Here is a 13,662-nt window from a genome sequence, read left to right as displayed (position 1 = left end):
AAGTGGGAGATAATAGGATGCTTATTTCAGAGAGACAAAATAAAAGCAATTCCTCAAGGCAGAAGTGTCAAACAGGAAGAAAAAAAAAAAGAGCAACTTTGAAGCTTTCCCTGATGAGCAGGAATTGCTGAGTTATCTTTATCATTTGCTGCTGAAATGTAGATCTCTGCCACAGCGTTACATAAACCTCGACTGTGAATTACTGCGCAAAACCACTTTCCAGAACGCCACCTCACAAAATGTAATATCCTGTAATGTCTTCTCATCGAGCCACATCCAGACAATCAAAGAAAATGTGGGATTTTTAAAGCGCAAACTGCGCTCAGTGGCTATGATCCTGAAATATCTCCGGTGTGGCCAGTCGACCGTCGTCCAGGAGCTCAGAATGGGCCTCGGGGAATAAAGCCGATGGCTCCACAGATCAAAGCATTACACCGTATCCCACCTGCCTGTCAAAGGTGGTTAGACAGAGGAAATGAATACAGGGGAGAAAGAGATGACAGCAGCGCTGGGCAAAGAAGAAAGATTGGGAAGATGTGTTATCTGTTTGTTTTTGCAAAAGGAAACACAATAAGAGCTGGAGGGCTGCTGCCGCGGGTTTTTAAGCAGCTGCCTGGATCAGTGTGGAGATAGGGCTGCATGATAATAAATTTATCCACAGGCTAAATTTAATTTCCTTTGAAAGAGGAGAAGGAAGAGCACATTATTCTAGTTTTACGTCTGCATGTGTGCGACTGCCTGTGAGTTATTGGAAGAGTTCTGAGTGATGGCAGAACACAGGAACACTTTGATCGCTCAGTGCTTCTCTTTTAATTGCTGTTGACAGATTGTGAAATCTTCAGATGTTTTCATTTGTCTTTGTGCAGAAAGCCGCAAATAGTAGAAATCCAATTTACACATCAAGACTAAACCCAGGGTTGGCAGTTTGGCTACATGTATAAAATAAATTACTCTAATTGTGTTGTTTAAAATGAACATATTTCTGTTTATAATCAAACAAGAGTAGCATGGCCTGATTTGCAGTCTGCATTTATGTCGATTTATGTAAGTTTTTTCCATGAAGATAACTCCTTCATGTTTTATAAAGGCTCAGGTGTAACTCTACCTCCCTTTCATGACAGTGTGAACCTCCACAGGAGTTTTGTTTGTCATTTCAATCTAAAGATATGCACTTAAATATGATCTCGATCAAAGCTGGAGTGCTTATGAGGGAGTACAACTGGGATTTTCTGATCAACAACTTCATTTTGTTAAGTAAACACTTTCTACACTGATGCAAACATCTAAAAGTTAAGCTCCACATCAATAAATAGGAGAATGACCTCAAGATTTCCCAAAACTTTTCACTGTATTGGACTTGTTTCTGCTGCTTCTCACACCTCACCCTCCTATGATTTATGTATTCTTTGCTCAGTCTTTTACTTATTTAGGTGTTGGATTATGAAACTGTACCGTATTTTTCCCCCTCTCTACTCACAACTCTGCTCAAACATGTAAAACTGCTCTACGAAGTTGTATTTTTGTAGTAAATCAGATACAGAAGTCTAAACCAGAGACACACAACAGCTGCTAGAAAACTTGATGCTCCCCGTCGGGGAATCGAACCCCGGTCTTCCGCGTGACAGGCGGAGATACTGTCCACTATACTAACGAGGACTGTGTGAGGCTTAGTTTTTGTGATGTCAGCTGGGTGCTGCTGCACGGTTTCAGCTTTGACAAGGACTATTTGGAGATATAGTGATATGCAGATAGTTGTAGATAGTTATTGATAAAACACACAAAGAAACTTTTGAATGGAACATCACAATGACCACGGAGACTCTGCAGGTGCGTTGACTATGTCTGTGCAGACTGTAAGTTATCCAGGTCATAGTAAACCTAAGTGTTTCAGAGGAAAGTACCTTGACATCGCTTTTTGGTTTTTGTGTGAAAGAAGAATATTGATGCAGAAAGCTCCACTGTGTAAGCTGACGGGATTGGTTCCTTGGGTTTGTTATGGATGAAACTCTGGAGGTCATGAGTATACTTCAGTTTCAACGTGGATACTGCTGATTTCATTCACGAGGTGTTATCTAGCAATAAAAAACACATCATGAGGACAAATTAACAAGAGAAAAAACTTAATTTTCACTCACAAACAACTCACAATGAGCTGAATGTTCTTCAGTTCAAAAAATCAACGAGTGATGGATGATGTAAAGTTTAGAGTCGGAGTGTTACCATAGACTTGTATATAAATGATGGAAGAAGAAGTGGCTGTGTGGTCACACATTTTGAAGACTCAAGTTTGGAATTTAGTCATTGCTCTCCTGATCTTTTGAAACCAGGTGTCAGAAGCAAGGACACCACGTATGGTAATAACAACAACAACAACAACAACAACAACAATAACAACAACAACAACAATAATAATAATAATAATAATAATAATACATTTTTTCTGAAAAACACTTTACATTGTAAAAACAATCTTAAAGTGCTACAACTGGAATTAAAACCCATAAAAACAAGTCACAACACAGCAGCCAAAAGGCATTAAGATTTTAAAGATTAAAATGTCTCCTAATAAGAAAGGTTTTCAGTCCCTTTTTAAAACTTAAAACAGTCTGTAGAACCTTCAGATGGTCCAGGAGGACGTTCCACAGGCGTGGAACAGAGAGCATGAGGAGCTCTGTCAGGATTGGGGGGGCATTGCCGTGGATACAATGGAGAGTGAGGAGAGAGACCTTGTATTGAATCCTTGCGGAGACGGGGAGCCAGTGAAGTTTGTGAAGGAAGGGGGAGATGTGCTGTCTCATCAGGATCCTAGCAGCACTGTTCTGAATGTACTGCAGCCCTTGGAAGCTTCTGTTGGGGATCCAGATGAGAAGTGCGTTGCAGTAATCCAGTCTGGAGGAGACAAAGGCGTGGACAAGCTTCTCGGCATCCAGGAGAGTGAGAGTGGGATGGAGTATGGAGACACAGTAGCAACCTGTTCATAGTCTATTGTCCTCTAAATGGGAAAATAATTTACACCCTGCTGTACTCAAAACATCTTGAAAGCAGTGAGGTAAAAACTAGGATCACTTTCTCACCGACTTCTATACAAGCTGGCTTCTTTCTGCCTCTGGAGGAGTTGCCCCCTGCTGGTTGGTAGAGGCAATGCAGGTTAAAGTCATTTCTGAATTGGCTTCACTTTTCAGATCTGAACTTCATCCACCTTATACTAGTACTTATAGTCATGAGTGTGACCTAAAAGAAGAAGCAAGTGTGATATTTCATTTTACTACACCACCTCTCGTTCAGACTTTATAGAGCAATTTCATTAATGATACGTTCGGGTTTGTCTTTATTCCACTGGCTCTCTGGCTTGATGTCTTCCTCAGACTGACTTTTCTGACCCTCCCACGGGCAGAAAGGGATGTAACGAACCCAAGACTGGGATCGAAGGCAAGAAGTTATGCCAAGGGGGAGGCCATACACCTCCTCAGTTCCCAAGTCGCTGTTCGAGCTCTCAAGGTGTAGCGTCTCCATGGCTAGGAGGCCACGTTCACGTTTGGTCCCTGAATGATAATGGAAAGGGAATTAGCTGACATTCACAGATTAGAAAGGCTGATTTGCACAGTGATAAAACGTTAGCAGTAAAAGAACACAGCAGAAACAGATTGCATGCTCAAGATCTACGTGACACTGCATGCACCAGACCGTCATTAACATTCAAGTGCCTCGAAAAACCAAGCCAATGAGCATAAGACCGCAGGCCTGTAGCTTAATTTTTAACTTTTTTTTTTTTAGTTTATGACTGCAGTTTACTTCTGATGAATTATGTAGTTACACCTATACCTTTAGTAATGACAAATCAGAATGGGATACAGATTCAGTGACAGTGTTCCACGTCAGCTTACCAGGAATTGTGTTATCTAAGAAGAAGCCCAAAAACCCTCCTACAAACATATTGGTGGTCAACAATACGGTCAAAACTTGGTCCACCTCTTTGACTCCTGGCACCAAGGACACAAGAGAAACATATCAGTGCAGAATAATAAAACCATAAGACTGATATTAAGGACTTTCTGTTCTAATCAAGGTCAAGTTAATCGTACCTGTTTCGAGATAACCAGGATTCTTTACGATCCAGTTTGGAATGACGAGTGCGGAAAACATGGAGAACCCGAAAACGAAGACATTCCGAGATGAATTCATGTCAACGTACTGTCAAATAAGCAAAAACATCACTATTAGCAAAGCCGCATCTGTAAACAATGAAAGAAAAACACTATTTCGGGCTGCTGTTTACCTGCAGATTGGAAATTCCAGCAGCAGATATGACTCCAAACATGACCACGAACATCCCTCCGAGCACAGGGGTGGGGATGGTTGTGAAGATGGCTCCAATTTTGCCCAGCATCCCAATCAAAATCATGAGCAATCCAGTTAGGAAAATCACTGTCCGACTACCCACCTGTCACCACAAACACCATGTCATGTATGAATGTATACTGTTCAAGAAATTTGAAATAATAACTTGTGCATAGTGTATAAATGACACCAGTGCTATTACTTTAGTTATAGCGAGCGCTGCTATATTCTCGGAAAAAGAAGTAGTGCCATTTCCTGTTCCAAAGGCCCCCGCCAGCAAAGAGCCGATACCTTCCACGCCGATGCCCCGGTTGATGGCGTGCTTGGGGGGGCGAGGCGCCCCCGACAGCTTGGCACATGTGTAGTAGTCGCCCACAGACTCTATCATGGAGCATATTATTCCAGCCATAATGCCAAACACACCTGCCAAGCTGACAGTCGGCATCCCCCACTGACCTGAAAGAGCAGGATTTCAAAAATAGACCTTTCAACAGCTGTGGAACACAAAAAAGTAGATGTACTCAGGTAGAAATTCAAGATACTTGCAGTTTTCCATTTATTTCAACTCTACACTTTTACTCCACTACATCTCAGATTACGACTACATTTTTCTGACTGCTTTTGTTACTCTTCAGACAATCTATTTTTGTTATATCTGGGAAAATCACATATTCAAACTTAATGCAACCAGCGAGGACACTACATTCAGCTATACAGAGAAATTCTGTAGTACCACAATGTAACACAACTCTACACTTTTACTTCATTACATCTCAGAGGTAAATATTGCCCTTTTTACGCCATGACATTTGTCTGACAGCTTTAGTAACTTTGCAGTTTCTAATGTTTTTTTTTTTATCTGTGAAAACCACATTTTGATTTTTTTCAAATAAATTCAAAGATTACATAATAGTACATTCTTCTTCTCATTTCTAAAATACACAGATTTGCCACAACCTACCTACAACTGTACATGTAATCCTGGAATAATGTGACTAAAACACATAGATCCTTTTACATGAAGTGAGCTCCATGGATAGTAAGTAAGGACCTTCACCACAGCCCAACTTTGAATAAACAGGACAAAATTACTGAATGGATGATATTGCTATTGCTTAAATAAAAGATCTAAATACTTCTTCCACCAGTACCTTTGAGCAATGTGTAGTTGTTGTGGGAACTTACCAGGATAAGGAACCATGAACCATGAAGCCTCGCTCAGGGCATCTCCGTTCACGTCAGTGCGGGCCAGGTAGCCATATTGGGTTGAATCAGATGGTAGGACATCGTAGATGGTGAGGAGGTAGCAGAGTAACCATGGGAGCGTAATGCCAAGCAGGATCTAATAGAATCAGTATCAGCGTCCACAAGTCAGATCATACTGAAAATTGAGCTTTCAAAATATATTGGCATTACAGGATGAGTGATGCATTGCCAGAGGACATACAGGCACAGTCCGGAAGAGGTAGAACATTACAAAGTGCAGTTTCTTGGTTTTGTTGTATGCAAGAACAGGAACTGGTACGCGACAGAGGTACTGAGAGAACAGGATGATCAGCGCTGTGGTCCTGTGTGTAAGACAAGAATAACATAATGACATGCAAAGTAGAGACTCCTTTCATACTTGAGTCAAACTGCTGATGAAACCATAATCAGTGAAGTTACAGCGGGATTGGCATGTCTAAATTCTGAGCCTTGGCTACAGACTACAGCTTCACACACAACTTATTGTAATTCTAGACTGTGGCCTGTTGAAATGAAAGGTCAGTTGTGAATCTGCAGCCCACTTCAGAGTGGTTACTACTTACAAAGCAGAGATGCCCCAGTGGCTGCCCAGCTTCTGTCCGGCTGTGTCGTACAGTGACAGGCCTATGAGAGAGACTGTGGGGGCGATGGTTAAGGGGCCAATGAAGCGCATGAGGAAACCGAGGAGGCCGGAGAAACCAACCAGGATCTGCAGGACGGAGGCCACCATGATAGAGCCCTGCAGCTGCGGACACAAACACAGCAACATCAGCATCACCACTCTTCTTTTGTCTGAGTGATAGACTGTAGCAATGAGTATGACTGGTTGCTCCCCAGAGCGGAAGCCACATGCGCTCACTGAATCAATCATGAGCTCCACAGAAGTGCTGTTTTTGTTGGCTTGCTTATATTGGCTGCACAGTGTTGGCTTACTGTTCTCATGCGGGTCTGCCACACTTCTATGAATTCAGGGGATGAGGTGTTGACCAGAGTGGCGTTCTGGGTCCAAGCTGGGCACTTGAATTCTTGCATGGACAGCATGGCCATGGCAGGGGTCAACACGGAAAATGTACCACCCTGTAAAATGGGGAGCCTACGTGTAGGAAGATAAAATTGCACTTTATTAAGCTTGTGCCTGATCGTGCCCAGAAAACAAAATTACATGTGACAATAAATGCAGTGCATAATGAAAAAAAAACAATAAGATATAAGTCTGATACATTACTGAAAATAAACATATGTAAGCAGAAGTAAGGCTTAATGCTGACAAAGATTCTGTAGTAAAGTGGTATGGAAATTTGCAAATAAAATTTGAAATATTACTCGTAATAGTGACTTAAACAGAAGAAACAGATGGAAAAATGAGAAGTGAGTACGTCAGAGTTGTTACTGGATGGTGTTTTGATGTTTAAGGACAGTGTTGAGGTCAATTCATGTTTTCAGCATCCACCACATGTCCACAGGGGTACACAGGACATAAATTTCAGTATCTATCCAAGACTGTGAGGGTCCGTGATATCTGCCAAAATTTGAGCTCTCGTGGATTATGTGCACTGCAAGCGCACTGACTATACGTGTTTCAGGAAAACAAATGACTCTTAATACAATTGCTTGTTTTGAGGAGGATTCTCCATCATCTACACCTTTATCATTTTAGTATTTTAAGTAGTCGATGTTTGAAGATGCTTTGATTTGCACATGCTTTCATCGATGGAGGTCTAAACTCTAGATATCTCGTGACATGTCTGTCCACTGTAGTGCCACAGCTGAATCTGTAACTAGCTGCTATATCCTGTAGTCACAGCCAGCCTTTCAGAAACATCCTTTAAGTCTTATCATTTTTTCTATATTCGAAGTGATGTGTAGCAGACCAATGTGCATTTATTGTAGTAAGAAGAGAACTGCATGCATGTCCACTGTCTGCTTTTGGCCAGGCAAAAACAATGAATTGGCTACTATTTTTTTGTGTCCTTGAGTATACGAGTGTGTGCTAAGCTCTGCATTAAGTAAATTTTGTCCACACTGTTGTGATCTGTTGTGCATTTATGGAATGGAGTGTTCCAAGTGGACTGTAAAAGTAGTATAAAGCCTCGATTATACTCCCATTTGGACGTCCACACGAGCAAGTGCAGACACATTTGGAGACATAGTTGTTTTTATTGTCCTATTTTGGTAGTTTGTGGGAGTTCGAAGCTATAGAAATGGGCAGTAGATTGTATTTGTGTGTTTTTTGCATGCACACTACTGGCAGCAGTAGGCTCCATGTGATATAAATTTTGTCTCCCCAAGTCCACGAGAGTCCACCACAGACTGCAGCCCAAGATTTGTGTCCATGTGAACTCTCGTGGACATGGGGAGAAGACAAAATGTGGAAAGCCTTGCACCGGCCTTATAACAACTATCCAGCTGTAGTATCGTGTGGAGTATAATCAAAGCTTAAGACTAGAAGAGACTAATTTAGCACATACACAGAACAGAGTGTAAGCAGATTGTGAGCAGATATTCACAGAATCTGACGAGAACTGTTAACTGGAATCACAAACTTTACCTTTAAGATTGCGGTAACAAGTGCAACACTTTTCAGCTTGTCAAGGTTCTGTCTCGCCTAAAGTCCAACTTTGTGTGAACAGAATTTATCTCAACTATCTCTCCAATCTTTTTGTAAAGAATGCTGAGGGCTGGAGTGAATTGGCAGCAACATTCATACCGGACACCGAAGGTGATCTGCAGGAGGGTGCACAGGCCGGAGACGAAGAAAATGGTGTTAATGAGGCGACCCTGAGTCAGGCTGTCATGCTGCAGACACAACCCCTCAGAAAGAATTAGAGGGATGGAGAGGATTCCACCAAACGCTGTCAGGTAATGCTGTGGTGAAGAGGAGCAGCGATGAGAATGACGAAATTATGGTAGTGATTATACTGCTGCTGTGTGATGCACAATAACAACATAGAGGGCCTGTAAAGCATTGACAGAGCAAAAACTGATTGTACTTTGAGTCAGAAGTTTGACATGTCGCTTTTATTGCCCCAATTACAATTTAGTTGCACAAGAGATAAGGAAGCTTGCAAGGCAGTCAAACAAAAACAACACAGATTGGATTACACCCACCTGAAGGGCCAGGAAAACACAAAGGTACCACTGGGGGACATCAGTCACGCAATAGTCGGGCTTATTTCTGTCGTCTTTCGCTGCTACACGACTGCTCTCACAAGTCTTACCCGCCTCTCTTTGGACTTGCATCTGCAGCATCACATAAAAATAACACGAGGATTCAAAACCGCAGACAAACAGGCAGAATAAATGCTGAGGAGTTAGAGGAGGAGACGGAGTCATCTTCAATTCAATGCAAAATTACTCACCTGTCGTCAAGTTCACCTCACTAACAGTTTCTTTACAAATAGGCAACAAAAGCTCACCTGAAGGCATTCCTGTGTGATGACTTGCTTTCAGCAGAATTTTCTGACTAGTACACATTCAAAGTTCATGTTTATGTAACACTGAATTATTGAAAAGATTTTAGATTTTCAGTGCACTTTCAGGTAGTTTGGCATCTCTGTCGGGATTCCAACAATATAATGCTTTACAAGTCTTTTTAAAACAATGTTCTGTACAGTCTGTGCCCTGTGCAGGAGCTGTGTGAGCTCAGATGAGTTATGCAACTTTTAAAAACTTCAACCCTAAATTACTCTCACTAGTCCCAGTGATTAACCTCTGCATATTTAGCAGGATTAATTGGAACAATATAAAAATAATAAGTCAAAGCCAATGTGTTTTCGGAATGCTTAACGGCTCCCCGTTGATACTGGCTGCATTAAGAAAGAAAGAACCAAAGATGCCAGCACCGCATGAATAAGTTGTCGTACTCACATCAAATGCAACATTGTCGAGCCCACTGTTTTTCCTCTCTGCCGCCATGGCAACTCAAGTTTGGGTTCTTCTAACAGGAGTAGATTTGAAATCCAAAGACTGCCAGACAAGCAGGCAGCATAAATAGGAAGGCGTGAATGGAGGACAATGGGATGGGTCATCTTAAACTGGTACCGGAAATTTTTCACTTCCCATCGTGAGAGTTGTAAAGGTGTTCGTTTCGCTGGGAATGCAAAGCGATGCCATCTTTGTGGGACCTGAACTTTAGACTCATCACATTATTGCACCCTTTTTGTGAACTATTTTACGATCACTGATAAGGTGACACAAAGGAAGGGATTTCTGGAACTTCACAAGTTCGGATGGATATGTAAAGAAAAGGGTGGGTGTTTGGGGGTGTAGTTTTCTTAATGTGGCTAGTGTTAAAAACATACACCGACCAGAAAACAATTATAAAACCACCTGCCTAATATTGTGTTGGTCCCCTTTGTACTGCTGGAACAGGGCTCGTTCATACCTCTGCTGCGACTCCTTGTGGCTTTGAGGGAAGAAAATAATGAACATTTAATTTAAATGTATTTTATTTTTACTTTGTCATTTTTTAAAATGTAATTCTAAATTCGAAGATTATGGCGATCTTATAACATCAAAATAAACGCATTAAATTTTGTGTCGCTCAAAATATGCGTCACAGCCGCCGATGTGCGATACCCACTGGCACGCACAGTGTTGCCAACTTGGTGACTCTCTCTGCTTTTTTCTTTTTCAAAAGCAACTAGAGACAAATCTAGCGACTCTTTCTGGTGTTACTGGAGACTTTTCTGGTGTTTTGGAGACTCTGACGTGAAAACACCAATTAGTTAATTTTGTATATATAGTCCTGCGTCTTCCTCTTGTTTTTTGTCAGGTCGCCCTGTTCAGTTTTCTTCTCTTTGCAGTTCCCAATTTATACATTTGGCTTTTTTAAAAAAAATTAATTCTGTTATGCACTTGTTTGTGTTTTTTGTTCTTTTGCATTCTGTTTTCTTGGGATTAGTTTCTTTTGATATTCTCTTTGGATTTAGTTTTTTATTCACCTGGATTCTGGAGCTGCATTTCATTTGCTCCTCTGGCCCCTTCAGCAGTTTATGTTAAAGTTTGTCAGAACACCCCTTGACAATAGGTCACTAATCGCAGGTAGAACACAAAAAGAGACAGTCATGTACACTCTGGCTTATTGAGACTAACCAGGTAACCTATCTGGCATGTCTTTGGACTGTAGGAGGAAGCACCTGGAGTAAGCCTATGGTCAGAAAATAAAACTGTGCCCATTTGATATATATATGTTACATGCAAAAACTGGTTGCTGATTCCTTTAATTTACTCTGGAAAAAAACAACTTTGAACTAAGCGCTAAGAGATAGTGCTGACAGCTTCATTTTGTCATGGTTTGCATGCAGCACTTCCTAGACTGTAGCAATCAGTTGACAGAACAAAACTGGAAAGATGGTTAGATAAAGAGAATTAAGCCTTCAAAGGAACTGAATGTTCGGGCTGATTAATGTGTTCAGGCAGGTGCATGTCAACATGTCTTGGGAGATTATCACAAGAACTCGCACTCTAGTTTTATTATAGAGATGGTTCTGTTAACTGCGAGGCAGCAACTGGGTCAATTGTAGCGCTTCCCCTTGAGACTTGTATATGTGTACCTGAGTGGTATTTGATGTCAGGTCACAATAACCCAACCTCACTTGCTCTCCAGAGCTAATGTCAGCACAATCCACTGAGAGGTACCTTTTCCCACTGAGATGATTAACAACACTGATAGACACAGGATGAAACCAGGTCAAAGTGACACCACACGTCTCTGCCGCAAGGCAAAGAGGAACAAATCGAATACTGGCCACACAAGCAAGCGCTTCTTTGTTTTCATAATGTTACTAATATGTATATGCGACTGGGCTTGGAACTCATTTATATTCTAAATGACACCATTTGCAGGACACCAAACTTTAATGTCATCGGCTGCAATGTTGCGCATCAATAACTCCCTGCAACATTTTTGTATATATTGCCTCTTTATCATTTTGTGTTATTACCAGGCAGGTTAATTTTTCATGTTCTCAGTTTAGAACAGCATTTAGGCCAATTTGTGCAGAGAGAGAGAGTAAAAAGTGACTTCTTATGAGCTCTTTGTTCATTAAAACACAGAACTGCGATGCTTATTTTTAGATTTTTGGTGGGTATTTAGTGTTAGAATAATCCGCTTGATAAATATTCCTGCTTGGGAAAACTATACATGAAAAAATGATATAGCACAGATTTGATAGAACAAACCGTGTCCCCATTCCTTTTTACCACAACAATTCATCCAACCGACAAACACACATCATCCGGCGCTTCGTGACGTTTCATTATTTACAGCGTGACAGCTGTGTGACAGTGATGCAGCCACTTGCCATGCACACTCCAGTTAGCAGCGCTGTGACTAAGACTCGTGTTCAGACTCATTCGTGCTAATCTTGCACATGCATTTACGAGAAAATTTGACACATTCTGACAGGAAAAAGGTAGGCTGCGGAGATGAAAAGCGGCAAAGAACATTCTGTGAGCAGACTTCACAGCACATTGATGTGGCAACAAGCTGTAGCCTCTTACGAAAGCCTGAGGGAGCACGTAAAGTCTGCGCGTCCTCCTGGAGGGGCTTTTATGGCAGCACGTCACTGTGGCTGCAGTGTCATTATTTCATTCTTGTGTTGAATATTTAGATCATATTTAGCTTCATAACAGCATATTTGAACAATATACAAACTGCTCCCCCGGCTGCATATGAGTAAACTTACTAAAGTTTCATCCTGCACAGTTGTAAACAGCTTCTGAAGAGGACATTTCCATTTTTATGGAATTAGAGTGGAAGCTACAGCGCTCTTATCTTATCATAGACATCACGTCGTTTTATTGTCACGCTATCACCTCTCATGTGTCTCTGTGGGAATGATAGGACGCACTGAGACATCTGCATCTTCCTCAGACGGACCTGTGGACGCTGCATCTGCAAATTTTCCACCGAGCACACGTGTTTCTTGGCACCCCAGCCGAGAAAATCAGATTAATGGCCGAATACATTTTCGGAGTGCCAGCACCAATCCGTTCAAAAGTGACGCCAGGGTGAGAGAAAAACTAAACTTGTTCCCAAACTGCAGCTGATCTTGAAGCCCGTGTGAGTGTCCTTTCAGAGGAGGCAGTGATATTGATTTAACTCCTTCCACCCTGGAGGATGTTGTACTCAGATCAGGTCATAGCTGGTACACAACCCTCAGCTGGTGCCATTTTTCCAAATGAAGAGACCATCTGGGATTATTATGACTAAAACTGATGCAGCATTTGTTGTGCTTCATTTTTGTTGTTTCAGATTTGGTAGAGTTGCAACTGAGACTCTGTAGAATTGTTTCAAAGCAATAACTCATTGTTTTAAGGTTGTTGTTCACTGTAATTTCCTGTTTTGATTAAGCAGAAGTAAGTAAGTCAGATCTCACTCTAACCTGAGCTGCACAACCTCATTTCACTTCAAAGTTCTCTGCAGTATCTCTGATGTCTGATCCAGAGAACCCAGTGTTGTTCACTCTGGCTTTAAAGTGTTGCAGCTGCTACAGACTCAAGGATTTCTTCAGGTGTAAGTTTTTGAAGAAATTGCCTTGGGCTTCAAGTCCCTCTTGGGCCATTTATCAAACTCTTAGAAACACATCAGTGTATCAAAGTTACTGAGTTAGAAGTTTATCTGTCCATGAAAATAATCCTCCCCACCTTAAAATGACTCAACACAAAGTATTACTAGTCTACGTTGCTCAATGAAAAGTTGTAATATTGGAGAAATTGAGCCACGTGTGTTTGAATTTAAAAAAACTATTCTGAAGAAGAACAATGACACAAAAGACAAGTTGACTGAATTGGTTCCTGAGGCTTGTTATGTATTTAACCTGGGACGTCTGATTCTGTGTTTTTGCAGCAGTCACTGGTACATTGCAGGTTGAAATACTCAGTCATGATGTTTGACTGCTTCTGGCATAGAAAATATCATATGGGCATGGCAACAAAGCAAAAAACTTGATTTAAAGCTAGAAATGTTTTCCCAGGATTTCAACAGCATCATAATAATTAGAATAAATCAATCCTGATGCACAGGTGTAACGTGATCACACTTCCTTATTTCTGTTAGACGGTGAAGCCAACACA

The 13,662-nt window shown here is 41.3% G+C and overlaps 1 protein-coding gene and 1 non-coding gene across 2 annotated transcripts; both read right to left on the bottom strand.

The window, feature by feature from the left end:
• Window positions 1–1,584: 1,584 nt before the first annotated feature.
• trnad-guc (transfer RNA aspartic acid (anticodon GUC)) lies at window positions 1,585–1,656 on the bottom strand. The gene has a single exon. It is a non-coding gene; the product is annotated as a tRNA-Asp (tRNA).
• A 1,632-nt stretch (window positions 1,657–3,288) lies between these two features.
• LOC103361777 (solute carrier family 23 member 1-like) lies at window positions 3,289–9,498 on the bottom strand. Its single transcript, XM_008287965.1, has 12 exons — window positions 9,451–9,498; window positions 8,692–8,823; window positions 8,291–8,448; window positions 6,517–6,676; window positions 6,147–6,328; window positions 5,786–5,906; window positions 5,524–5,680; window positions 4,541–4,794; window positions 4,277–4,441; window positions 4,083–4,191; window positions 3,885–3,980; window positions 3,289–3,542 (listed from the first exon to the last, which is right to left on the bottom strand). Exons 1-12 carry the CDS (start codon window positions 9,496–9,498, stop codon window positions 3,289–3,291), a joined length of 1,836 nt encoding a protein of 611 aa, XP_008286187.1.
• Window positions 9,499–13,662: the final 4,164 nt, after the last annotated feature.

The sequence above is a fragment of the Stegastes partitus genome, unplaced genomic scaffold, assembly GCF_000690725.1.
Source record: "Stegastes partitus isolate 25-593 unplaced genomic scaffold, Stegastes_partitus-1.0.2 Scaffold530, whole genome shotgun sequence".
Lineage (NCBI taxonomy): Eukaryota > Metazoa > Chordata > Actinopteri > Pomacentridae > Stegastes > Stegastes partitus.
This window is presented reverse-complemented; position numbering and strand designations above follow the sequence as displayed.

Excerpts from the sequence above, each read along its gene's own strand:
- LOC103361777 (XM_008287965.1), bottom strand. The coding sequence starts at position 9,498 with ATGGCGGCAGAGAGGAAAAACAGTGGGCTCGACAATGTTGCATTTGAT. Across the intron at positions 8,824-9,450 it reads TCGACAATGTTGCATTTGAT|ATGCAAGTCCAAAGAGAGGC; the intron begins GTGAGTACGACA and ends GTGATGCTGCAG. Across the intron at positions 5,907-6,146 it reads CACTGGGGCATCTCTGCTTT|GACCACAGCGCTGATCATCC; the intron begins GTAAGTAGTAAC and ends TCTTACACACAG.